The sequence below is a fragment of the Thunnus thynnus genome, chromosome 10 (genome assembly GCF_963924715.1).
Source record: "Thunnus thynnus chromosome 10, fThuThy2.1, whole genome shotgun sequence".
In the NCBI taxonomy this organism is placed as follows: Eukaryota; Metazoa; Chordata; class Actinopteri; order Scombriformes; family Scombridae; genus Thunnus; species Thunnus thynnus.
In genome coordinates, this window is record NC_089526.1 from 16,957,266 (window position 1) to 16,984,654 (window position 27,389).

A 27,389-nucleotide genomic window follows, 5' to 3' on the forward strand; every position below is an offset into this window, starting at 1 on the left:
TCAGGAAAGTGTGAAGCTGAATGGTAAGCAGAGCAGCTGAGGTAGAAGACTTTAAATCATTCATAACTTTATTCAGTAGCCAGCAGTGAGTGATGTTATTTATCAGTTCATGTGAAAAGCATCATGTTCCAGGTCCGTCCAGCAGACATGTGACTGAAAGCTGCTCTCATTGTACTGTATGTATGTGACGGCCTTCTTCATTCATCGGCACTGCAGCTTTGCAGCTCATCATGTGGAAGGCTTATGAAATCATAAACCACAAAACCACCACCTCTGTAGTCTACAAGCCGATTGGCTCGGTGCCGAAAGAGAGAGACACACACACACACACACACACACACGCATACACACACACAAACAGCAATAACATACAGTATAACATTTGCAGTGCCACCAGGTAAACTAAACATTTAGGTTGAAACAATCAAACCTTTTTCTCACTACACAAAATACATCCTGCAGCTATTAAGCTATTAAGTAGTCAAATCTGGCTTTCAATATGTCTTTTTTTTTTTTTTTTTTACATTTCATCTTATTCAGCTTCCCATAAAGCACTGCCACAGGAAGTCAGGATGAGCAGCGCCTGAGTTTGACCAGTAATTACAGCTCATTTTGCTCTTTCACATCCAGAATATTAATCTCAGAATATTGTTTTATCTCATTTTTATGTATTGCAGGAAGTTTTAGGAGCGCGGCACACATGCATAAGTAAAAGTAAAACCTTTATCTTTAATAAAAACCTATATAGGGTACACCATTATTTGGACTGTTTCTGCTGTTTATGTGGGCTTAGATGTACAATAATCTTGACCCAGTGAAATAAAGAAAGGTCAGCTCTAATGCCAAAGGAACGTAATAAATGTTGCAACTATTTTCAGAGAATTACATAATGAAGTATGATACTGAGAGTAAATTCCATTCTTATATTTTAATCAGGAACAAAATGAAGTAAGAGCCAGGTGATTCCCAGATTCCCTGTACAAACCCTCCCTCCTCCCTCTGTCTGCCTCACCTCTCTCCTCTGTCACTGCCCTGGAGCGCTGCACAAGGAGTGGAAAATACAGTCACCTAAAAATACACTACACATAAACAACACACACTTACAAACACATGGGCACACTCGCACACACACCCAGGCCAAGTGTCTTTAATATTAGAAAGCACAAGGCTGACACCTGAGACACTCAGCACAGCGGTGTCACCCTACACAACCCCCTCCTCCCTAAATTAATCCAGCCCTGTCCGGTGTGTCCCTGATGGTCCAGTCTGATCCGCTCGCTGCAGGCTGGCAAGTGGGGGGGTTAGCTGGTGCAGTGGGGGGACACACATGGTTATGACATCACAGCCCAGTTGGCCCTGCATGCCAGCGGCAGTCACACGGGGCATCACCAGGCCTGACGTGGCCTCGACCCACATGGGAGGGGAGACGTATGTGTGTGAAAAGGTTACAGAGGCTAATGTGGCCTCCATACCGGGATTCTCCTTATCGTAGCCCCCCTGCCCCACCACACGTTCACACACACAAAGCTCATTCAGGTTAGACATGCACAGTGTATTTATCTACATAATCTGTGACATATTGTGATTTTTGCTTCTTTTCTAGCTGATCCTCTGCCGCGTGCGAGCTGTCTTTTCATCAACAAGGTAAATTGTGTGTCTTGTGTACTTCGGTTTCCTTTTCTGCTCATTTAAGTTTTGTTCAGCTCTCCTTTTTGTCTTTAGTCGAGCCTCCACATTGTTCCATTCTGTTAAATTCTGTGCACGTGTCACTACCAGACCTGTTCAATTTCTTCTGGTTTTCTCCCACCATCGACTGTCTCCACTTGTTTCCATCTTCCTGTAGTTATTCATAGCTTTCTCTCTCCAGCGTCTTGTGTTCTTTTTAGTTTCTACTCTTTTATTTCCCTTTTGATCTGAACACTTTCAACTCCTCTCTTTTTGTGTTTTCTTTCTTCTGTCTTTTTAACTTAAACCGTTGCACCTTTACCCTTCTTTAAGATTTCAATTTCCATTTCTATTTTTAACAGCTCTCATCTGTTGTCTTTTTTTACACTTTATTCTTTTGCTTCCTGTCTGTTCGGATATCTTTATTTTTCTTTATGCGTCTATTCTGTCTCATCTGAACCTATCTATTATCAATTATTGATAATAGATTTTGTTAATTGAATAATCATTTTCATTTTGAAGCAAATATGCTAAAACATTTGGTGGTTTTAGCTTCTCAAATGTTAACAAATGTTATGATTTAATGTTTTTTTTGTCATACATCACTGTGAACTGAATATCTTTGGGTTTTGGATTGTTGTTCACACAAAATAAGGCATTTAAGCAGACATTTTCAGTATTTTATTTTTATTTTCCGCAGATTAATCAAAAATGAAAATAATTCAGCCCTCTTTTTTGTATTCATTGAGGCATATGTAACTTCACTGTAATCCTTTAATCTTTTTTCTAAATGATTAATGCTTTTCTTAGTTGCACATCTTTTTCCAGCAATGAATCAGCAGACAGTTTATGTGTAAACTGATTCTGGTTGTGAGTGTGAGTGACTGGTGCCTGACAGTGTCCGACAGTAACAGGTTGACTAGGTGACTGGTTTGACTGTCAAACACAGTGTTTCTGAAGAAATTTTGAATTAGTTTGATGGGGAAGTCATGGTCGTCAGATAATGTATTCGTTACTTTTGTTTGGGAAGAGAGTATAGATCTTGATATACTGCACTGTTTATTCATTTAAGATGTGGATTTGGTTGGATTTGATCATTATCATTTATGGAAATTCTGTGTTATGGTCCATTAAAATACTTGAAAAATATTTATTTAATCTGTTTTGTTGCTGTGCATGTTCTGTTAGTGAATTATCAACATACAGTAGGTGATCATTATATCTGAAGATTAATAAACAACATGTATTTCTAATTTACAACAGACACGTGCAATAGAGCTTAATAGACATGTAAACAACTATTACCCCTTTTTCTTATTTTATCTTATTACCTCTTTGCATGCTGCTCATCTTTCATACATTAAGCACGAGGTGAGTGAGAGTCACACAGAGGATTAGAGATATGATGTACTGATATATGCAGACTCAGCCTTGGCTCTGACACTGACTCTTATTTCTGTCTGAGGGAGGATCCAAGCCCAGAAAGACCAGTAAAGCTACACCAACACCCCCCCCCCACGCCCCCCCTCCACCACACACACACACATTCACAAAGTCCCTGTCTCCGGCCCTCCTGCTGGCCCACATACGGTACACATGTCTGGTACCATGTTGCCTGGATGGCAGAAAATGGAGTCATATTATTTTACAGTGAACAAGCTCTCACCTCTCAGCAGACCAGGCGCTGCTACTGATCACTGGACACTAACAGAGTGTTGCACCAATTGGCTGCTATGTTACTGACTAATCACTACCTGATCACTGGTCTTATGATCGCAGAGACCAAAACAACACAAGCATACATTCACGGAGAACATAAAACATTTCAACATGAATAATAATCAATGTTCTGATACTTAGATGTGGGAAGTAACAGTACATCTATGCAGACTTAATTATTAGTGTGCTTTGGTAGAATTTTGACCTACTGGTATAAATAATAATATAAGATTAATTACAGGGCGCTTCTTAAGCAAATGGTACAAAGTGCTTTCCAGAATTAGGAAGCTAAACACAGTGACAGGACTTAAGCAGCATAAAAGCAGATACAACATAGTAAATAATATAAAATAAAAGTCACAATAAAAGAAATACAACATACCTAAATACAGAAATTATTAATGTAAAAGCTGTCGCATAATAGAAGCTAAAATATTAGTTGTTATGAAAAGTAATTCTGTATCAACATAGGTGATCGTTATGTTTGAAGATTAATAAAAGATGTATTTCTATTAATAACAGATGATGCAATAGACCTTAATGGAAATGTAAACAACAATTACATCATTTTCCTATTATAATTACAGCTCATTGCAGGATCAGTGGGCTTCAAGCTGCTTATCTTTCATGCATTAAGCACGAGGTGAGTGAGAGTCACACAGAGGATTAGAGATATGATGTACTGATATATTGATATATGCAGACTCAGCTTTGGCTCTGACTCTGACTCTTATTTCTGTCTGAGAGAGGATCCAAGCCCAGAAAGACCAGTAAAGCTACCCCCCCCCCCCCCCCCTCCCCCACCTCCACCACACACACACACACACACACACACACACACACACACATACACACAATTTCACAAATTCCCCGTCTCTGTCTCTGGCTCACCTCTCTCTACCTCCCGCTGACCCACATACAGTACACATGACTGTGACCATGTTGCCTGGATGGCAGAAAATGGAGTCATATTATTTTACAGTGAACATGCTCTCACCTCTCAGCAGACCAGGCGCTGCTACTGATCACTGGCCATTAACAAAGTGTTGCACCAATTGGCTGCGATATTACTGACTAATCACTGCCTGATCACTGGTCTCATGATCGCAGAGACCAAAACAACACGAGCACACATTCACGGAGAACGTAAAGCATTTAATGATACTTAGAGGTGGGAAGTAACAGCACATCTATGTAGACTTTATTATTAGTGTACTTTGGTAGAATTTTGAGCCACTGGTATAAATAATAAGGGTTGGGGTTATTTATAGAGCACTTCCTAAGGAAGTGGTACAAAGTGCCACTTGCTCTACTAATGATGATAATAATAATAATAATTCTATTTGTATAGCACTTTTTAAGCAAGGAGCACAAAGGGCTTTCTGTCACAGGGAAACTGCATAAAAAGACAATCGCACATATTAAAAAACAACAGCATCACCAATCAAACATAAAATGTAAATGTATTATGCAAACACATAAGTCTAGTGGTCAGACTAGAAGACGAGTCTATAAAAATGTGTTGTAAGTCATGATTTAAAACCTGAGGCAGTGCCAGCACAACAAATACTAACTGGATGACTCTTCTAAAGCTGAGGTTACATGACCTTAAACTGGACTCATGGAAGAACAAAAAAGCAGATCTAAGGCCTTTTGTGACAGTAAGGAGTTAAAAATTCACTGATAATTCTTAAATCATGTCACAGTGTTGATGATAAAATTCAAGCGAAACTAACTAAATGATGATCTCTGGTGTCTTGTTGTGAGTCATAACATTTCACAATGTAGTTGCTGTCACAAGTGTCCCTACATCCCCTCTAGCAGCTCTCAGTTTTTGAGACATCCCTCAGGATTCACTCGCTCAACGAGTGTGGATCGATTCCACCTGCCTGTCTAGTCCATTCCACGCTTTGCCAACCTTGTGATCTGCTCAAAAATACAAGCACACACACTTGACATATGTGCATGAATGACTGGCCGCTCAGCTGACTTTTGATGACGATATAAGACATCCATGCAAAACCATCTCTTTTCTACCATCTCAAAAACATCTCTAAACTCTGCCCCTCTCTAACTCTGTCAGATGCAGAGAAACTTGTCCATGCCTTTATTTCCTCAAGACTGGACTACTACAAAATCCAGAAGCTCCAATACATTCATAACAGCACTGCCAGGATCCTGATGAGAGTGTGAAAACACGAGCATTTAACAGCTATTCAGTTTTCATTGCAGTGGCTCCCTGTCTCCTTCAGGATTGACTACAAAGTCCTGTTGCTCACATACAAATCCATCAACGGACATGCACCTCCTTACCTACAGTAACTGATCACACCACAAACCTCCACCTGCACCATCAGATCTGCCAGCAGCTTGCTCCTCCGGGCCCCCAGTACTGAACTTGTGTGCCCTATCTTATTAATACTGTAGTGCTTTGAGTTTCACTATGAATAAAAAGTGCAGTACAAATTAAATGTATTTATTATTACTTATCTAAAGAAGGAATATTCTGCATAGTGTCTAAAAGGAAGGACAAGCCCTCTGCTGCCCCTGATATCCTGATGTTTGCCTGCAGAGTGGAACATCTCTGGGCATTAACGTGTGTGATGGATGAGGGAGAGAGTGACATAGTAATAGAAAGACTTAAACAGTCTCTTCTATGTCTCTAATGTTAAACCACAGGCCAGTGTGTGTCATATAGAACAGAAAATACATGTGACCTATTTACATGTATCCTCCAGTGTGTGTGTGTGTGTGTGTGTGTGTGTGAGCGCGTGCATGCTTATGTCTCTCTATGTAAGGGACCATCCCTTGTTAAAGCATGTGGTTTCATCACAGGATATGGGTTTCTGGTGAAAAAGACACAGAGAGGAAGTGCTCTAAAGAAAGCTTCTCTTCCTTTCTTTCTCTCTCGTCCTATCTTTCACTCCTCTCTTTCTTTCCACAAGACACACTTCACCTCACACGTGCGTGTTCAGGATGATTTATATGCTTTAGGCTCGACATGCACGCTGATGAAATCTCTTTTGAAACAAATATGTGTCCAGACGCCTTCTATTTAATGTCATATGCAGAACGAATAAATCACTCTCATGTCAATTCAAGTTTAAACAAAGACAAACTGTTCATGAACCGGCTTCAAAATTAAGTTGCAGTCTTAATGGAATTGACCTCCTCCTGCTTTTTTAAATGTCTTATTTGATCTAAAAAAAATGTTATTTAAAGTTAGAGACCTTTTGACTATGAATGACAGCTATGCTTTCTCTATATCACCTTGTATGAAAGATATTAAAACAGTGATTGCTGAGGAACTGAAGGAATACACACACATACATGTATTTTAGTGAGGTGCTGGCTCGCATCAAAGAAAGAATAGAAAAACTACACACTCATAACTCCGATGGAGTCGTTCATTTCACCTTATAAAGATCAACTTTTCTGCAATCTGCCTTCTTCACAATTAAACCTATCAGTCACATGACTCACGTTTAAACTAACTTTGACAGGAGCTCTCAGGACTTGAAGGACTTGGAGGCCTGTAACAAAAACATTTCCACATATCTAAAAACTAACAAGCACAAACTAGAGTATAAATCCAAATAGAAATCATTTTGTGTTTATATACTTAACCGTTTAGAGCGTTGTTGATGTGTCTCTCAGTCCAAAACACAAGAACAGAGGAGTCTGACCTCAGAATTAAGGAAATAAAAAATAATTCCACTTCTTTTTTACCCCTTGATTAAACATTGAGCTGACTTGTATAGACGGTGTCAAGAGGAGTTTAGAACTACAGGTTGCAGCAGTGTGGAGGGTCACAGCGCTCCACATGCTGCCTGGGCCTGTTTGAGTTCTGAGCACTGAGGGACGGCTTCGCCACGGCTCCTTCATATTTAATTGTTATGTTGAATTATTCTGGCTCACTGCCGTGTTGTGCCACCGTGAATTGGGCCGTGAGTGTATCTGAGTGTGTGTGTGTGTGTGTGTGTAGGACAGGGACGAGAGGGAGAGTGATGTGGCAGTAGTGCCTGAGTTTGCCACGAACACTGGAAGCCTTTGGGAAAGCAGAGCCATAGCAACAGAATGAATTAATGATCAGGACCCGAATGCTACGTTTATCACAACCAACACACACACACACACACACACACACACACACACAAACACACACACACACACACACACACACACACACACAGAAGCACAAGCCATGACAGCTGGTGGTTTCATATTCAACACTGATAACCTGGTGATGCAGGTTCGGCCTGAACTACTTTTACAACTACAAAACATGCAGCTCACAACAGCAGTCAGTATACTGAACATTCTTCTAAAGTTTCCTGTTTACTGAAGGTTTCTCATCATTTATCATCATCATATTTCTTCTAACAGAAAATTAGTACAACATCATGAAGTATGGTTACAAACACGTGATTATTAACCGGTTTATCATATGATTAAGTTGTGATAGCTGAGAGTGATTATATAAACATGTTACACCACATAACAATATAATTATTAGGTAAAAAAAAAAAAAAAACTCACCACACATAACACATGCTCATACTTGTTCCTTTGAGTTGAGGGTAGCTTCATATCTTAGGATCTTCTGAGCCAGTGATATTCAGAAAATAGTCTGCAGCGCCTCCCTCAGGAGAAGAAAGAAAAACACCTGAGCAAAATTCACATGAGGCACATTTGAGAGTGATCGTAGAAGAAAACCTAAAAATTCACACTATTCATTTCATTATGCAAATTAAAAGCCATTTTTCTGGCACATTTGATTCTGATTTAAACAAAAACTACTAGTGTGCTGCTTTGGATATATTTTTGTCTTTCTTGAAACCTGCTGATAGTTTGTTAAACACAGATTCAGTATTTGGGTCATTACAAGACATAAGCAAAATGCTTTCTGATGTTCTGTGTGTTGTATGCCCCCTGGCACTAGTCTTTACTCGTTACTTTTCAAAAACTAATTTTATCTGCCGTGCAGCAGAAAAAAGCGTCAGTGATGACAAAACCCTGAGGCAGTCCGGTGCCTCTGAAGGTCTACAAAGGTACTCACTGCGTACTCACTTTCATCCAGTCAAACTAGCTTGCATATGTACTGTATGTTTAGACAAGTCTGGGCTTTCCTGCACATGTAGATAAGTTACTGTTTATGTGTGTGTGTGCTGTGTAATTCTGTTGGTGCCAACATGCAGAGACACAGGATGGCCTGATGATATTAGACAATTATAGCCAACTTCTAGGTGTCATTCCAGGTCCTTGAACAAATTTAAAAAGTTTAGACGATTAATGTGTGATTTACATCCAGAATCTTGGTCAAATAAGTTGCTAATAGTTGCCATTTGTTTTTACCCTTATGGACAGCTCAGACAGCTTGAGGTGAGCTGTCAATCACGCTGAAACCTCACACTACACTGAAAGCACAAACATCAAGAATGCACTTTTTAATCGAAAGTTAACTAAGGTTTGTAAATTGCTTTCAGTAGTCTGGTGGCGGTTACAGAAGGTTAAAAATGATAACACTACCTCACTTGTACTGAAAATGTGGCCGAGGAATATTTGAACGCTTGCTCTAAGCCATAAAATCTAATCAGGACAACGCTTTGATACTTTCTTTGACCTGACGAGGATCTGAGTAGGATCAAAACGTCATGGTTAAATTTTGCGGCTTGCAGTAAGTACACAGGTATTACCGCACCTACATAATGTGCGTATAATTACTCCTATTCAACTGAGAAACATTTGAACACACGAAAAGACTGGTTCAACTTGAAATGTCTACAAAACAAAACACGGTCATTATTTCACTAAATGAAATCAGGTACATTTCACACACACACACACACACACACATTGGTTTTTACTCTTTTTATTGTACAATATTACAATTATATTTTGTACAAATGTTGTTAACAAAAAAAAAAATGCAATTCAGGCTATAAGGAGAAATGTATGCTGGGGGCCTGAAAACAACAATGTCCTTGAGCACTGCACTCAACCTTCAGGCAGCAGTGAGGTGAACACATGCTGCTTCTGCTTGTAGGGAGGGCCACAGATGTGCGCACGCACACACACACACCCCCACAAACACACACACACAGACATCACATCTGAGGTGGGCTAGCATGGCATCCTCCCCCTTCAACCCATGAGATCTTAAAAAGACGGGATGGGCAAAAGCAACAACATGGATAACTAATGTCAGTGCGGATGAAGATCATGTACGGAATCGGTCTCATAAAAAATCCAGTTTGTCTGTGTTGTAGTGATGTAGGAGTGGTGGGAATAAGGGGGTAAGGTTGTTGTTCATTTGTTGTTTGGTCCAGGTCCAATGTGTTAAGAAGCCGAGGCGCAGGGTCAGAGGTCATCAGGTGGGGGTTTAAGAGCGGGTGTACTTCCCCCAGATGTGCAGCATGAAGACTGAAGCAATGAAGAGCAGACTCATCACCAGCACTGGCACCGGGCCGCTGTCACAAAAGAGACACAGATTAACACCCAGATACACACACACACACACAAAATCCCATCATTTGCTGTAACCCCAACCAGAGCGAGAGTCTTAGTGGAGTGGCTGATTTTATTGATGAGCTTCGGAAACGAGGAGGGGCTCTCGTCTCTCAAAGAGGGACTGAGTAGGGTGGGGTGGGGTGGGGTGGGGTGGAGGGACGCATTGCTAAGTAGCAGCATTGCCATGCCAACCATCTCCTCAGCAGCCCCCCAACCTCCTCCTCCTCCTCCTGTCAGAAGGCTGTAATTGAGTTGACCTTTCAGAGTGGATCCTTTAATGAAGCTTTGAGGCTGGCATCTAACACAGGAACAAACACGCACTCGATATACAGCACTGTATGGCGAGTCTGCCCTCCTTCGACTGGAGAGACACACTCAATAACCACCACAGCACCATCGATCAACCGCGGCCGACCACGGCCGACCACGGCCAGGAGACAGGACGCTTTCTCTAATATTGGGGGCGAGGTTGTAGCAGAATAGAAGTTTATAAGATTGAAAGTTTTCTAAACGCGTGTTCACGTAATGTGTGCGTGGGCACATAAAGACACACACTCTAATCAAGCAGAGATTATTTGTTGGATCAGAAAAGCACGTCTGCCTAATTTCCTGCCTTTAAACATTCCCCCTATTCTACCTCATAAACAACACTAACGATGTGATAAAGTGTCGGAAATCCTGAGAATTAGTGTTTATTTGTGAGAGGATGAGAGTTTAAATGTCAAAGGCTAAATGTGTGCACTTTCATAGGTTCAGGAGTGTGTGTCTGTGTGTGTAAAACAGCTTGACAGTGGCTGCTTTTATAAACTACACTTACACTTTGAGGCCCGGCGAGTCTTCGGTGTAGAAGCGCCACATGCCCCCTGTACCCGCCGATCCCGTGGTCCTGCCACCGCTGCGTGTACCGCTGCTGGTGGCTTTCCTGTGTAACACACACACACACATACATACAGCAAGTCAAGAATATGTGGACACTGTCAAGTGACATCAATTACACCAATATAATATTTGTGTTGAGAAATGTCTCATTATCAATGACTTTTTTAGCCTCATACTGTCAAAATTCCACTTTCTGAAATACAAACTTTTTTTTTTTTTTTTTTTTAAAGAGCAATACAATATACTTTGTGGGGGAAATAAAACAAGTTAATGAACCTATGACAATAGACACAATTTAAAGAGGCACAACCCAATTTTGTGAAAAATGAATATTTTTATTCAATTACAAATTCAAGCATCTAAACCAATTTAATAGAAGCTTGAAATCATTAAAGTTAAATTTGAGCGAGACATTTAGAACACATCACAGTAAGAGAAAAGAAATCTGTTCTATTATACACTATATTCACACTGTAACTCAAACTACAGTATCCAGTGATGAAAGAGTGTTTCATGGCTGCTTCACTCATGTGATGAGATTAAACAGAGGTTAATGAGGTAATGAAGAGGGTGATAGTAATGGGTAATAATGAGTAATAATGAGAGAGGTAACAGCGAGCCTCTGATTACACACTGATTAAGCCCAGAGCACAACATCTATCTGCTGCTCTAATCTACGGAGGGTACGCAAAAATGCAGGGCAGGGCTATCTGAAAATCGTCAATCACTCTTCACAGTGTGATGACATGAGGGGGTGGGGTCAGTATCGGGGGTATCTGAAAAAATAATTATGGGGTGTGTGCAGGCCAAGGGAGCTGCAGAGATTTTCTTTCATGTTTAATGTAAAGTTTGAATCAATAGCTACCTTTTTATAGTAGTGGCCAACATACATATGTGAAAAATTAAAGTTTCTTTGCAAGGTGTTGCTTCTTGGGAAAGAGTCTCTGAACTCTGGTGAAGGGATTCTTACAGAATATATTCCCTTATTTAGTTTTTTGATGTTTGTGGTGGACAGCACCATCTAGACCTGCTAAACCAAAATCTCAAGTTGATGTTTTTTTGTTAGTCTTCTTGTGCTTGGTCTTTCTTGTCTTATCTTGTGTTTCTTTATTAGTTGATTACTTTCTGGTAAGAATTCTCAGTATGAATTGTTAATGTGCTGTAATTTCTATTTGTTACCAGTAGTTTGTATTGTTTTACCTGGAAGAGTCTGAGGGGATGGTTGGTGTTGTTGGGGTTAAGGGGATAATGTGATATGATTTGGGCTGTACTGCATTTGTTTTACTTTTATAATTCCTTCTTTTCTTTGTCCCATGTCTATTTATGTTTAAGAAAGTAGGTGTACGTCTGGGTTGAGTGTATGACTATTGAATGTGAAGGCCATAACATGTGATTTTCATCATTTTCACTCATTCCAAATCACTCAGTGCCATGTTTGGAAGCATCTGTGTTACATTCCTCCTCTCTTTTATTCAGGGTTTTCCTTTTATTTGCCACAAATCTGTGAGCAGTGTTCACTTGTGGAAAGTTTAAAGAAGTTAAAGTTTAGTGGTTAGATTGTGAGTGTGTGTACCTCTGTCTGACTGTGGAGCCTGCTGCGCGGGGAGCCACTGTCTTGCTGGGGGAACGGCTAGATGCCCCAACATTGGTTGCACTTGCTGCTGGTCCAGGCTGAAAAAAGAAAGAAAGAGACCAGATTTTAAACATACATACAGTGTTCAGATCCATTACTCCTCTTTTTGTTTGTCTGTCTACCTGTCTCTCTCAAACACACACACACAAACATTTTTACAACTGAAACTAAGTCAACCTAGAGCACTTAGAAAAAGAGCTTTTTATAATTATTCTTGAACAGCAAACTTACATTTGAAGCTGAACTATACAGTGTGTGTAAGACACTGAAGGCCTTCACTGTCTGTTCATTGCTTTCAACTTCCAATGGTAACTAGCATGCAGAATCTCAACCAAATGTCACATGCATATATATTTAAGTCGTTACTTGAGTTCTGGAGCAGCTTAAAATATTTATTTTGGATGATTTGAGCTGTTAAAAAACAGCCACGTCCACAAATGATGAGCTAACGTTAGCACACTTGCTAACAGATAGCCAAACGTTATCTAGCTGATGTCTCCTTAAATCCAACACAGCTGGTTTCAGCTTAAACAGGGCAATTTTAGACGGAGCTAATGAATCTTACCATTTTGTTTTTCTTTGTCCCGATGCGAGCTGAGTCCCTGAGCCTCTCTTCTAGCTGATGTCCACGTCAAATGGGCAGCAGTCGGCGTGTGAATTGGTCAACACTTGAGAAGAGCTGACGCTTGTCTGAAAAGGACACGACTGCATAGCACAAGACCTGCGTAGGAGACCAAGCAGAAGCCTGACCGGTTTATCGCATTCAACACAAAAATAATGATATAAAAACATATTTTAGGAGTGTATTTTCATACCACATCAATGAAGCTTATTTTTTTAAACAATTAGCTGTTTAATGTATTATATTGGTATATTATCATGTACTTTATTTCAAAGGCAAATTAAAGATCCGCCTTGGCTCTCAAGGAGACGTGTCTGTTCTACAGCTGGGAAACTGGCGCCATTGTGGCGCAAACAAGAAGCGCGAGCTGCATAAATCCACAACGGAGAAGTTGAACCAACATGGCGTCTCAACGATAGAGTTTCATGATAGTAGTTCAGCCGTTACATGCAGCTAGACGATCATAATCACAGGTTTCCAAACTTGGACAAGGTGGGCAAGACGTGCAAAGGTAAACACAAGTGTAGTTAATTAAATTGTACAGCGATGCTGTTGTAGTCTTCAGTCACAGCTGTCCACTAAATTAATCTAAAACGGGTTGTAATTTTTAGTAGCCATGGTATCTATACTCTCACTACTGTAGCTAAAGAAATTTAACAGTTACCTTTTGTAAAGCAAACAGGCATCTAACGTTAGCTAAAATGCTTCTAATGTGTTTTTTTGCTATCACTTTGACTTCTCACTTAAAACCCAACGCTATTTGAGTATTCTGAGACACAGTGACAGCCATGGTGGGTTGCAGTAGATGTAGGCACATGTTCTGTCAAACAAACATGATATTAAGCGCTTAATGAGGTAAAAATGATATATTAAAACTATTTCACAAATCCCGCATGGACAGATTCTTTAAGTTTGTCAACAATGCATCTCTGAAAAGTTTCTCTTTGTAGCATCAAGAGTATATAGAGTCTTTGGCTCTTTCTGTTGGAGGGTGTTGTGTCTTTTCACCAACATGATGGAATAGTTTGAATGAATTATCTCTGATGTATCTCATACAGGTTAAAGCAATCATTCCTATAAATGTTAACACTGTTATGAATATAAGTTTAAGTTTATTCATTTGTATCGCACATTTCATACAGTAGTTGTAACTCAAGATGCTGTACATATAATAAAAACATTAAAAAATAAGAGACATTTAAAAAAGACTTAAAATACATTACAAATTAAAGAACAAAAATAAGAGAATAAAACATGAAAATACATAAAATATAAATAAAAAATAAGACTTGTATGTCTGATTTTGGAATTATTTACCCTGTCTACTGTCTGTTATCAGTTTACTGTATGTCATTCTACTATGGCTGCAACTAAGATTATTTTCATTATTGATTAATCTGTTGATTATTTTCTTGATTAATCGATTAGTTGTTTGGCCTATAAAATGTCAAAAATGGTGAATGACGACCTCAAATGTTTAGTTTGGCCCACAACACAAAGATATTCAGTTTACTGTCGATAATGTGTCCTGAGTTGTTGTTGTTGTTTTTCAAATCCTATCGCCTATTCTCTTATTGTGAAATATATTGCAGATACAATTTGAACTTATTTCATTCCTAACATTTCAGCTCTGTTGGTGTGTGTCCAGAATGGCGCGGGTGGTGTTTCTCCATCCAGATTTGGGTATAGGCGGAGCGGAGCGTCTGGTGGTTGATGCTGCTGTCGCTCTGAAGTCTCAGGGCTGTAGTGTCCAGATCTGGACGGCCCATTACGACCCAACACACTGCTTCTCTGAGACACTGGACCCAGACCTGCCTGTGGTACATGAACACACACACATACATACGCTATCCTACATAACATTGTCCCTCAAAGATACACAACAGAATCGGACAACAGTACGTGTAAAATGCAGAGTCTATTAGGAACACATGCATGATTTGAATTTGTCTTGCTCTTCTAACAGGTATGTGTGGGTGACTGGCTACCCACCAGTGTGTTTGGTTACCTGCATGCCCTGTGTGCTTACCTGAGGATGATCTACGTGGCCCTCTACCTGGTCTTTCTCAGTGGGGAGGAGTATGACGTCATCTTCTGTGACCAGGTTAGTTGTATTGTACAGTAACTGTCTATCTTTCTGTTTGGTCATCACTCAGTTGAGTTTGTCTGAGCTTTCTGTTTGGTGTAACTGACTCTGACTCTCAGAGAATAGCTTCATTGTTAACAGTGGTCTATCTCTTCGTGTCTCCTGTTTTCTGTCACACCCCTTTTCTTTACCATGTCGTAAAGTGGACACACCTTTGCTTATTTTTCACTCTTTTGTCTTTCATGCAAATACACATAGGTACCAGTGTTCTCTTTCACACATTATTGAAGTGAAAATGTATGACACTAGAATAAGCTTCATTTGTCCTAAATGAATAAGATGAGAAGTCACATCAAGTTTTTGTAATAATTTTCTTAGGCTATGTGTTTAGTGGTTAAACACATAGCCTAAGATTATGTTTGTTTGTTTGTTTGTTTTATATTTAGTGTGCATTTCTATTGTTTTACTTGGTCTCCATATGTGTAAATGATGCTTGATATTAAAGGAAAGCTTAAGTATTTTTCAATCTGGACCCTATTTTCCCATCTTTTTTTGTCTAAGTGACTAATGGGGACAACAATTTTTGAAATTGGTGCAGTATCGAGAGAGAGCGCTTCAGCTGGCAGCCGCGAAACGGGCTGCAATGTAATCCAACAGGGCAATAGCTCCCCGTCAATGTACGTCCACTACAAGTGCTTGTTTTTGCCACTGACAGGCTCAGATTGTTATTATGAGTGTCTGACAACATTATGGAAAGGACCATACATAGAAATAAAATTTTTTTCTCTACCTTTCGCTTGATCAGGTCTGTTTGTTATTGTGTCTGTTGTTGTCAAAATCGGCTTAATATTCAGCCATGAAAATCTTTTAGATAACACTCAGCTATGCTTTCTGTACTCCAACATGACAAAATCCTCCCAGCTCTCCTCTCTCCAACTCTATCATGGCTGAATATTTAGCTGATTTCGACAACAATTCAACCCTCGTGATATTTCACAATGAGACTTCTCCTTGAGCGAGACTTGGTGAGAAACAATGAAAAACAGACTGGATCAAGCAAAAGGTAGAGAAAAACATTTTATTTCTCTATATGGTCCTTTCTATAATGTTGTCAGACACTTATAATAACAATCTGAGCCTTTCAGTGGCTAAAACGAGCACTTTTAGTGAATATACATTGACGGGACACAATTGCCCCAAAGGATTATGTTGCAGCCTGTTATGTGGTTGCCAGCAGAAGAACTGTCGCTAAATACTGGATCAATTGTCAAAAATTGTTGTCCCCATTAGTTACTTAAAGATGGGAAAATAGAGTCCAGGTTGAAAAATACCTAAGTTTGCCTTTAATGTGGCATCTTCAAATGGCCAAAACAAGCTGCCATATTTGTTACTGATTAGTCAGAAGGGAGGAACATTTTTTGGGAATGACATGAATACTTTTGTTTTTGCTTGGCAGTTACAGCTGGGATTTTTGTTATGTTTTTTTTTTGTGTGTATTTATTTGCTTTTTGGGTTTTTTTTTCTCTCTGCAGCCTTAACATATATAGCATATAAGGTGTAAGGGTTAGGGGGGTATGGGCTGTTTTTGTTTGTTGTGTCATTTTTGTAAAAAAAAAACCTTGTCTGTGATTTTGATGCATGCAGAGTCTATGTTCTTTGTATGAGTGCATTTAATCCCTTTTGTGTTATGTGCCCTATACCTTTACCACACTACATGGAAAAAAGAAATTAAAAAAAAAAGAAAGTTTGTCACAAAAAATGAATACTTTTGTTTTTACATCTTGCATTCCTCCCCAGGTATCAGTGTGTATCCCGGTGCTGAGACTGTCTCGTCACAGGAAGAAGGTTTTGTTCTACTGTCACTTCCCCGACCAGCTGCTGACCCAGAGGAAATCAGCCCTGAAGAAGCTTTACCGCGCTCCCATCGACTTGCTGGAGGAACGCACAACTGGCATGGCTGATATGGTACATAACTGCTGAGGGTTATAGCTTGATTACACAGGTTATGATGATCTGATTACAGAATAGGAATGTGTCACTGGGCTTATTTTATTTCATTCATATTGGAAAAAAAGTTTTATACCATGGTGGCAAAGAATGATCTGGAAGCAATAAAGAAAAGGCACATAAGTACAAATACAAAAATGCCAGACATTAATTTAAGTCAAATTTAAAACAAATTAAAATAGTTGTAAGTGATTTTTAAAACATGCTTTTGATGTGATCGGAGTTCCTCAGGTGGAGCTTTTTGAGGGCCCTGATAGAAAATGTGGAGTGGTCTTAGGCAGAGATTTGGGAATAGCCAGAGGGTCCTACCTGAGGATGTCAGGCTGAGTCTACAGGAGAGCAAGTGGCTAAAACCATCTAAGAATGTCTTCCAAGAAATTAGTAAAATATTAACCTGAATTTCTAAACTGATAATATGATTTAGTTCCTCCATTTTAAAGTTTCTCAATTTTCTTTGCACAGCCTGCAGACAGGAGAGTGATTTGTGGTTTAAATAGTAATAACACAAGCAAGAATATTGAATTTTCTGAATATATGTTAATTCTTGTATATATAATAGGCTTATAGCCGAAGACAAAATCCCAGCGGTATATACTTTTGGAACATACATATAATAAACTTTTTAAATATGCTAATTTTAGTTCTTTACAGGAGACAAACAGTAAATCACCCATTGAAAGTGATCCCAAGTGAGAATAACAGTGACTACATAGTCGCACAGCACACCTCATATAATGCCTTGCAATCGTGAAAATATTCAGCTTTGCACCTAACATACAAATAAACAATGTCAGCATGCTAACATGCTCACAATGATAATGCTAACATAGCGTTTACAATCTTAGTTTAGTATGTTAGTGTGGTAACATTTGATAATTATCATGAAACACAAAGTACAGCTGAGGCTGATGGGAATGTCTCTAGTTATGCAGATATTTTGGGCGTAAATTAATGTATTGGACAAACAGAAATGTTCACCTGAGTGAACATGTCACAAGAGGAAAGGGCAGGGGATTTATTTTCAACTAATCAATCAGATCAGATGATCACCTTTTTGTTTATTTTTTTCACTGCCCCGGGGGTTGAGACTTTGACATTCTTTATGCAAGTTATGCACCTGACATCAGATACAAGCAGTTTCCCCAAATGATGTCAGTGTTTTTCGCCAGTCTGTTGCAGCAGTTCATGGAAACCAGTAATTATTAAACTGTTGTCATCTGAAATTATTTGCCTACAAACAAATTAGATATTAGATAGTGTTCCTTTAAAAACAGTAGATTCACTCAGAATTATTTTTATCCCACCCAGATGTTGAATATTAAGTCTAGACAGGTGAAATCACTTTTTGACTTGAATGTGGCTCTTGACGACTGTGAAGCTGTGGTTTAAAACTATATTGAAATGGAATAAATCAACTTAAACTGCCGTCATAAACCAAAGTGATTATTTAAAATGTGATACAGCCTGATTTCTACGGGCAAGCTGTTGTAAAAGCTCAGGGCCCTGATAGAAATGAAATGACATTTGGATTTCAGTCTAGACTTTAGGAAAACCTCAGGCTGCCATCCAACTCATAGGGAATTCAAACTGTGATATATGTGAGATCCTTATGAACTAATCTCTCTGTACTTCCTCTTAGATTCTGGTAAACAGCCAGTTCACCGCGGGCATCTTCAGGGAGACCTTTCATAGTCTAAGAGGAGTCCAGACAGATGTCCTCTATCCTTCCCTCAACACGCGTACCTTTGACCAGCCATCTACTGAAGCACAGGGCCTGGAAGGGCTGCTCCCTGAGGGAACCTCCTGCCTGTTTCTCTCTCTGAACCGATATGAGCGAAAGAAGAATCTGGGCCTGGCTCTGGAGGCCCTGGCGGCCTTGAGGAGCAGCCTCCCTCCAGGCCAGAGAGCAGGCATTCACCTGGTGGTGGCGGGGGGCTACGATGACCGCGTTACTGAGAACGTTCAACATTATGCTGAACTGAAAGAGCTAGCAGCGCAGCTCCACTTGGACGATTGTGTCACTTTTCTGCGTTCCCCTTCTGATTCACTGAAGGTGGCGCTGCTGCGGGAAAGCGCCGCGGTGCTGTACACCCCGAGCAGAGAGCATTTTGGGATAGTTCCCGTAGAGGCCATGTACTGCTGCTGCCCTGTTATTGCGGTGAACTCCGGGGGGCCCCTGGAGAGCGTGGCAGACGGGGAGACGGGGTTTCTGTGCGAGCCCACGGCAGAGGCCTTTTCTAAGGCCATGGAGAGGCTTGTCAGGGAGCCGCAGCTCCGCAGGGACATGGGACAAGCTGGGAGGAGGAGGGTACAAGATAAGTTCTCTCTTCAGGCCTTCTCAGACCAGCTGTATGGGTACATTGTCAAGCTGAGCAAGTGATGTGAAAACTGAGTAAAAGCAAGAGACAGCCAGAGGAATGGCAACATTTTCTTACTGAACTATGAAACTGACAGTGGATGACGGGGGTCTGCAGAGTGGAAGTCTTCTAACAGAGAATGTATGTGTATATGTGCAGGGAGGTGGGTGAGGGGTGGGGGACTTAAGAGGACAATTAATCAGCATTCCCCTGGAGGGGTTGCTGAGAGGAAAAACAGGACGGAATTTCTATACCAATTAAGAAAAGAGTAACGAGTTTACCTACCCTATCTCTGAAAAAATACCACCCCTGCAAGTGTGTACGTGCGCGCATGTAAGTGTGTGTGCGTAGCAGCACGGCAACCAAGAGCCTAGCAAATGAGCGTACCAAAAGGATTGATTGTTAGAGTGAAATGTTTTGCACTGTGTATTTTTTTTTTTTTGTCTGTCCTCTCTACAGTAGTCTTTGTCTTTGTGTGTTTGGGGCTGAAGAAGAAGAATGTAGTTACCACCGTGCGCCATCAGGCAGTGCACAGTCCAAGATCGATAAACAGGATGCTTTCCACTACTTCCTGTCCGCCCAGAGCTTTGTTCCCCTCCTAGCATTCAGAAGATGCTGGCCTGTCCATGACTCTTGCCGCCGTGTGGAGGTTATTAGCAGATGATAGAGAGTGTTTGGCTTCATTAGAAGGTCTGGCTGATGGGCAGTGTGCCTGTGTCTGGGTCATTATCAATGAGGAGAATAGCAGAAGGTCATTGTGTCTGCGCACCGGCCTCCTCAGCCCTCCTACTGTATAGAAATGCTCTTATTGACATTCCTGAAGTCATAATAAACAAGAGAACACATAGTTTCCTGACTCTTATAGGGTTTGCTTTGTCGTTAAGTTTTTTTTGGCCTTTAATAGAGTTTGCTAAGAACTTTGAGGGGAAGCATGGAGGCACTGAAACGTTGTTAATGTTGTTCCATGATTTATTTTTTTCTTTGCATTGAACAGATGTGATGTGTTGAGATGTTAAATGAAACATTCTCGGGACAATTTTGCAGTGAAAGATTTTTATTTCTCTCATTAACAAAGTTGGTGTGACAGATGTGCACAAGGGACACCACAGAAGATCTCATGTTTGTGTCTCGATCCGTTGCTCAATTATCATTTGGAGAGTTTGAGTTGTGTCCACATGGGCTTCGTTTTTTTTCTTAAAGGGAATCTAAAAAAGTAAAGAAATAATAATCGGAACATTAAATTACAAGCTGATTGGTTTCAGACCTAATATTTACCAAACCACAAATAAGTCATTCACCTATGTGTTGTTGAACCCACCTGGTTGCACACGGCGTGGCCATATCGAACGAACGTGGCGAAATGCTCGCTGTTGAAGTTCATCAGGTCGTATTTGAATTCCTGGTGCAGAAAAGTCTCCCAGCGATGCCTCATCGTCTCCTGTGGAGATGGAACCAGATTGTGCTCGTCGTTGTTGACCCTGATGCGGGTTCCTGGAGGCACTTTGATGTCCGTGATGAGCTGCTCGTTGATCCTGGTCTTCTTCAGAACATGATCACTTTTTGACTTTGGAGCCATTTGTTGAAGGAAGCTGCGGCATGCTTTCTGTGTCATGTTCTCATCTTGAGGGGAAATATGAAGATGATGAGCTCTTAGTAGAATAAACCTGGTATATTTTTGTTTTCAGTCGCCTTTTTTAAAGGGAAATTCTACTGCGTACTAAAATAAACCTCTACTTCTTTACTTAACACTAAAGAAATTATTTGTTCAAATAAAGTAACATTTCAGTTTCTCACCTCCCACTCCAAAATGGATAACAAGGCCTTCTCCAACATAAACTCCCCAAAGAGACAATCCCGACCACGGGGTCACAAATTCAATCAAGTCTCCACTCTCTGCTGTGGACACACTCTGATCAATCTAAACAGAAAAAAAAGCACAGCGCATCCTATTTCTCTCTTCTTTTTTTTCTTTGCTCTTGATCTTCTCACTGAATTCAAATGAGAAGTTGATATTTATGGTGGAAATCTGGGAAATTAAAAGATGCTGGACATAAAATCAAATAATTTGACTGTTTTTTTTTTTCTTTTTTTGAGAGGAACATATAACAAGGAAGGACATTATAAGGGAGGATATGAGTATGACAGTATTCAGGAAACAAAAGTCAAGCAGCAGCATTAATGAAGATCTTACAATGACAAGTGTACTCTTACTGTAGGATGTGAAATTCCTCACGTTGAGAATAACACATAATTAAGAGTTTTCTTAGCTCCAAAATTACTATTAGTGAATGTTTATACTTATTCTTAAAAGTTGGTCAGTAAACACATATATGCACAAACCCCAGCAGACAGGTACTGCTGCATCAAGATAAACATTTCTCAATATATTTATAAAAGCTCACCTGTCGGGATGTCGTCTGGGAGAGAATACTGTTCAAATTCCCCAAAAGGGCCATTGTTCCCGTCAGTAGAAGTCAACAGAAACTAAAGTGTAGACGGACGCTGGTTGTGTAATAGCTATTACGTCCTCTTTAGCGGCCTTGACTGTAACTGCTTCAAGATGATAGGCAGCCTAATATGTTACCTATTAATCTAACACATGCTGTATTATTTTATCAGGTTCAGTAAGACACTGTGAGCCACAGCTTTTCAAAAACAAATCATTCTGTTATTTGTTTGATTTTGTTTAAAATGTGTAGTCCACCTACATCGAGTTTTCAATTCCCACGCCTCGTATCGATTCGCACATTTCTTCAGAGTCAATTTCAAACGTTGAAACGCAAAGAAACCAACAGCGATACCACTTGTTTTTCAGAACTGCAAATTATTTGTCCCAATAGGTCCAATTAGTGCCTGTAGCCTTGGTTTAATTTAAAATAGATCTAGCAGTATGTCTCAGTCAATTAATGTATGTGATCTTGTGAGTTAAATTTTTGTCTTTAATCTTGGTCCTGCATATTAAAACATTTGGATAGAAACAGTTGAAAAATGTTAGAAAATACAAACAATAAAATAAAACAATAATATTATCGTTTAATATTCATCGGACTAGAAAATCTCTCAGAGCTGCGGTCATTAAATAAAAGATTAATTGTTAACATTCGATCACATATTCAGATAATATTCAAAATGAGATACTACTCATATAAAATCAAACCTCAGGACATAACATGACAACGCTAAAGACATAAAACATACAGTAAAAAAAATTGACATTTTGAAACAGTAAAATACTTTTGCCAAAAACATATTTTGATCTTTATATATGAGGGTAACATTAGTGGTTTAGTTGTTATGACTGAGCTCTGAGGTCATGCAGTTAATAAAAAACAGCAAAAGCACCAAATTCGGTGTTTCCTTCATTCTCTAAGGGAACCAACTATTTTATTGTGTGAAACTCATACCATCAATTTGGGTAATTTTTGCATTCGAACTTGGTTTTAAATGTTTTACAGGACTTTTTATGGTTGAGAAATCCGACTGAGCTTTTGGCATCGGATTAATTAAAAAATACACGGTGCTCGGATAAAAACAATCTGTTTCCACTGTACACAATACAAACACACAAAATGTTTATAGACAGTTTTAAGGATGTGAAATGCTAGAAGAAATCAAGAAAAGAAGCAAGAATCAAAGAGCAGATGTGTGTTCGTGTATGTGTGTGTGTGTTCACGCAGAGATCTTAAGAGTAAGATGATGAGGAGGGTGTTGCGGCGGTGATTTAGGGGCCCTGCTAGGCCAGATGATAAAAAGGTCCCGTGGAGCCTGTAAGGGAGGCAAAGACACATAAACAAAAACACGCAGCAGTAAACACTCATCACGCTCTGCTGTATAGGCTCAGCGTAAAGGCGTCCCACTTTACTCCCTGCACAGAAACATGAAGTCTCTTTTCTATCTTTTCCTGTTTAAAGAAACTGTCTTTACCTCAAAGTTGTGAAAGAAGAATCAATGTCCCTTCCCTTCCTTTCCCTCCACCTCCGCCTCCCCTCTCTTTGCCCTGTGGTGGGGTGGTTATTGAGATCACGGTGTGTCTGAGTGGCAGTGATAACCGGTACCCAGGTGCCACTGGCACATGGTGTTTAATTAATTAATGAGACCGCGGGGTTGGTTTTCTAATTCCACCTAGCCAGCACCGGGGTGAGGGGGAGATAGCCGCGAAATGTTTAGGTGTGTGTTTTCAGGCGAGGAAAGGAGAGATGTATGTGGGAGTGTGTGTGGGTTAAGGGTGTATATCTATTTTGTTGGCAGTTTGGGAGCTGGATTCCTTGTTAGTGGAATATTAAATATGTATGGAATATTTTTACTCCGACTTTTAATCACGCATTACGATTGGGTGTTAATCATGGGCTAAATGAAGCTGATGATGAGAGAATCGCAGCGTTAATACATCAATCTGAACTCTCTCCTCCTGCACACTAACCAGGTCACCGACTCATTGCCCTGAAAACAAAGAATTGTACCAAAGATGTAAACATAATGCAAGTACTGGATGGTGTATAGAGCAGCACATGGTGTGTGTTATTATTAAGGTTTAAGTATAATGAATTAGGTGATGTAGGGTTAAGATTGTTAGAAGTCATATCAACAAAGAGTTTGTGTTTTTTCTTTGATTGTTAGTAATTTTTAGCAGATCTTATATAAACCAAATGGGAACAAAATAATCTCTAAAAAATTCCATCCTGTGCTAGAAGTTGAAGCACAATTGTTAAATCAAAAATAAATTAAGTTCTATAATAAAAAAAAGAAGTTTGAGCACAAGAATAGAAATAAACTTATGAAATACAAAAGACTTTAATCAGAAATTGATTAGTTTACCTTTAAATCCCTCTAATGTACCATCAGATTACTGACAATTCATCAAAAACAAGCATCAGAGTCAAGCAAACATGTTCGGTGACCTTACATCCATCAGCTCGGTGTCTGAGGTTGTTTCTGGATTCTTTATGTCCATCAAATAGTCATGTGACTTAAACCACCATGAATACTAAGCTTTCATATCTTCTAACAACTTTTTTTTAATACCAAATACAGAATTTACTGTATAGTTTAAAAGGTTTGAAGACACAAAAAATGAAAATAAAAAACAAGACATTCAGCATTACGACCGTCTTTACTCTGCATGTTTTACACAATATAATTTTTCATTTAAGAATCAAGATTATTTTCTGTCACTGCACAATGAAATTCTGTGGAATCCATCTTCTCTGATTCTCTTTTCTACTTTAAGGCTAAAAACAGGAAGTTCAAGAAAATCCCTACACATAAAAATAGACAATACAGAAGTGATACAACTGTACAATAAGAGTCTGTTGTGCAGTCTGACACGTAACACTGTACCAAAAGACTGAGTATGTGTAGCAGTATGAGATATTATGGTACAGATAGATTTATAAAACTGTGTATTGGATGTTAAATTTGAATTGTAAAGTGAGATGTGCAGTTGTCATCTTTGGGATATATGGCAGCAGCAAAAAGTGTTTTAGTGTGTGTCTAATCCTAGAGGTGAAATGGTTGTTTTGGTTGTTTTCAGGGCAAAAAAATCAATTTTTTCCAAAACATAGTATACTCAAATCTCTTGACACTTAACTTATCAAACACTAGTTGTTGAAAGATGTTTTGCGATCAATGGAAAGAGCATCTAAAAAATCTGAATCTACAAAATTATTATTCCTCAGTTTTCTGTGATGCGTAACGTGTAGTATGACATATTCTTTACTTTAAATATTTTCTTTTTCTCTACAACTGACAGGAGGAGTTTTACTATTAAGGATGGTACAGAGAGAGAGAAAAAAAGAGCAGCACCAGTCATGAATGTGCTTAAACAATAGAGAATCTGCATTTGTATTCACAGCTCATCTTTAAGAGCTGTTTTACACAGTACATGTTAGCAAATTATGTATTTCACACTTTACTGCTTCCATAAACTATTCAAATATATTAGCTTATACCTCATAAATGTTAACACTGCACAACTCTTATAGTCACACAGGCTAACAGTCCTAGAAGCTGATATAACAGAGGAAAAGAATGATTTACTAAAGCTACATAAAACTCTACTCTCTGTGGGAGATCACAATAAAACTTCTATAATCTCTGATAGTGGGATATTATAGATAGCCTCTATAAAAATAGCTTTATGGCTCAGGAAAGAGAAGCATTACGACTTGTTCCACCCTGTGTGTTGTGGATTAAACTATATTATAGCTTAAAGATAAACACTTCCATAGATTTCACACACCAGACGTCATCTAATTCACACTAGGTTTATCAATAAAAATGTTGGGAGTCTTGTTTCAGATGTAAAGTTATGAGGAAATGTCCCCCAGTCAGATATGAAACTACACAAGATAACAGGAAGGAAAAAATAAAGGAAGTGGGTTGCACTCTGTTCCGATACACAAATATCTAACTTACTGATAAGATTAAACAGTCATCAGTGTTTCCCAGAGCAATGATGTGCTTCTAATGTTTATTGTTAAAGTTTAATTTAAACTGAGGCTGCACACATAAAGATTTTTTTCTGTTTAAGCCAAATCACTTGCATAAAAAACCAAATCACTTTTCATTTAACTCATTCGAAGCTTTAAAGAGTAAATGGAGACTGGAGGGGAAAACACAAACTATAACTTGACAACAGCTGGGAGCCGTGACTTCATGTAGTTTTGTTCTATCAGCGAGTTTGAAAAGCTGCGCAGAAGTTGTGCAGGTTGATAAACCGCGTTCATTAAGAAATAGTTCAAGCACATAACTCCCCCTAAAACCAGGTTGTCATTTGTACATTTCTGTTTGTGAATAGATTAAACAAACACAATACAATGTAGTATTTATGAAGCTTTCGAGGTGTTGAACTGAGAAAAGTTAGCTGTTTTCACCTTCTTCCAGTTGTTATGCTAAGCTAAGCTAAACTAGCATGGTTCCAGACCTCAAATCCCACATTTCAGATTTAATCAAATAGGTCTATTGTTGTGCCAGATATTGTCTGTTTACACTGGTTGGAGACGCAATAGACCTATCAGAGCTTTGTAGGCGAGATTAGAAATAATACCGCTACACAGCTATCTGGCCACCTTTCATGAAAAATAAGGACAAGCGTGGATGACATTGCTACAGCTGTAAAAGTTAAATGTCCATCTACTGATATTACAACCCATTAATTGACATGAAAAATTTAACTGCTAGCGACCGCTACCGCAACTTCCATGTCAACTGAAAATGACTTCAGCAGGATAAATTTGTCACTTGCTACTGATTGGTTAGGCCAAAACAAAACAGAATACTCCACCCTACAAGAAATGGGCTAACATGAACATAATGTGAAACAGAATCGCAATTCATTCTGACTATCAGGCTAAAGCTAATCGCCTCCTGCCTCCAATTTTCACATTTAACTCTAAATATTATTTCCCAAAACGTTGACTTTTTCCTTTAAGACAGATCAACAGGGGGTCCTTCAATTCAATCAACAAAGTGACTGTAGTTGTGAACCCTTGGTCAGTCATAGCATATTGGTGAATGTTGCTGAATGTTCTGCTTTCATTCATCTGCTACTGTATGTTAAATGCATATCCCAGATAAGCATATGTCTTAACACACTCATATGCGTACAGATATCCTGTCTCCCTGCTTGCTCTTCCTGGAGCAGCAGGGTGATTCAGGACGAGGTGGGGGAGAGGAGATGAGAGGAGAGGAGAGGGGGGAGAGAAAGGAAGAGGCAACAGGAGAACAGACCTCCCATTGAACTTGGCTCGCTTCCAGCACTCATTCACCCAGTAATCACCTGTGAGTCAGTCAGTCAGTCATACTGGCTTTAAACAAACACATTAACATTTGAGAGCACATTACATGAGCACTCACTTGCGCACGCACAAACACATGCTGTCATCACATGAAACACGCACACACACACACATA

The 27,389-nt window shown here is 39.4% G+C and overlaps 3 protein-coding genes across 5 annotated transcripts; 1 reads left to right on the plus strand and 2 right to left on the minus strand.

Annotated features, from left to right (window-relative positions):
* Nucleotides 1-9,240: 9,240 nt before the first annotated feature.
* Nucleotides 9,241-13,131, minus strand: sec61b (SEC61 translocon subunit beta). The gene is made up of 4 exons (XM_067601602.1): nt 12,972-13,131; nt 12,347-12,444; nt 10,712-10,816; nt 9,241-9,854 (listed from the first exon to the last, which is right to left on the minus strand). The coding sequence occupies exons 1-4, from the start codon at nt 12,972-12,974 to the stop codon at nt 9,767-9,769; spliced, it is 294 nt and encodes a 97-aa protein (XP_067457703.1). The 5' UTR covers nt 12,975-13,131; the 3' UTR covers nt 9,241-9,766.
* Nucleotides 13,132-13,331: 200 nt separating this feature from the next.
* alg2 (ALG2 alpha-1,3/1,6-mannosyltransferase) lies at nt 13,332-20,325 on the plus strand. Of its 3 annotated transcripts, none has more exons than XM_067601598.1 (5): nt 13,332-13,520; nt 14,657-14,848; nt 14,995-15,132; nt 16,912-17,079; nt 18,761-20,325. In XM_067601598.1, the coding sequence occupies exons 1-5, from the start codon at nt 13,476-13,478 to the stop codon at nt 19,499-19,501; spliced, it is 1,284 nt and encodes a 427-aa protein (XP_067457699.1). In that variant the 5' UTR covers nt 13,332-13,475; the 3' UTR covers nt 19,502-20,325. The 3 variants fall into 3 exon arrangements, with proteins under 3 accessions (XP_067457699.1, XP_067457701.1, XP_067457700.1); XM_067601600.1 differs by having other exon boundaries at nt 13,335-13,539; nt 14,677-14,848; XM_067601599.1 differs by having other exon boundaries at nt 13,336-13,539.
* Nucleotides 20,326-20,479: 154 nt separating this feature from the next.
* LOC137191484 (phospholipase A and acyltransferase 1-like) lies at nt 20,480-22,016 on the minus strand. Its single transcript, XM_067601601.1, has 4 exons — nt 21,881-22,016; nt 21,273-21,396; nt 20,797-21,098; nt 20,480-20,683 (listed from the first exon to the last, which is right to left on the minus strand). The coding sequence occupies exons 1-4, from the start codon at nt 21,932-21,934 to the stop codon at nt 20,594-20,596; spliced, it is 570 nt and encodes a 189-aa protein (XP_067457702.1). The 5' UTR covers nt 21,935-22,016; the 3' UTR covers nt 20,480-20,593.
* Between the last annotated feature and the right edge of the window lie 5,373 nt (nt 22,017-27,389).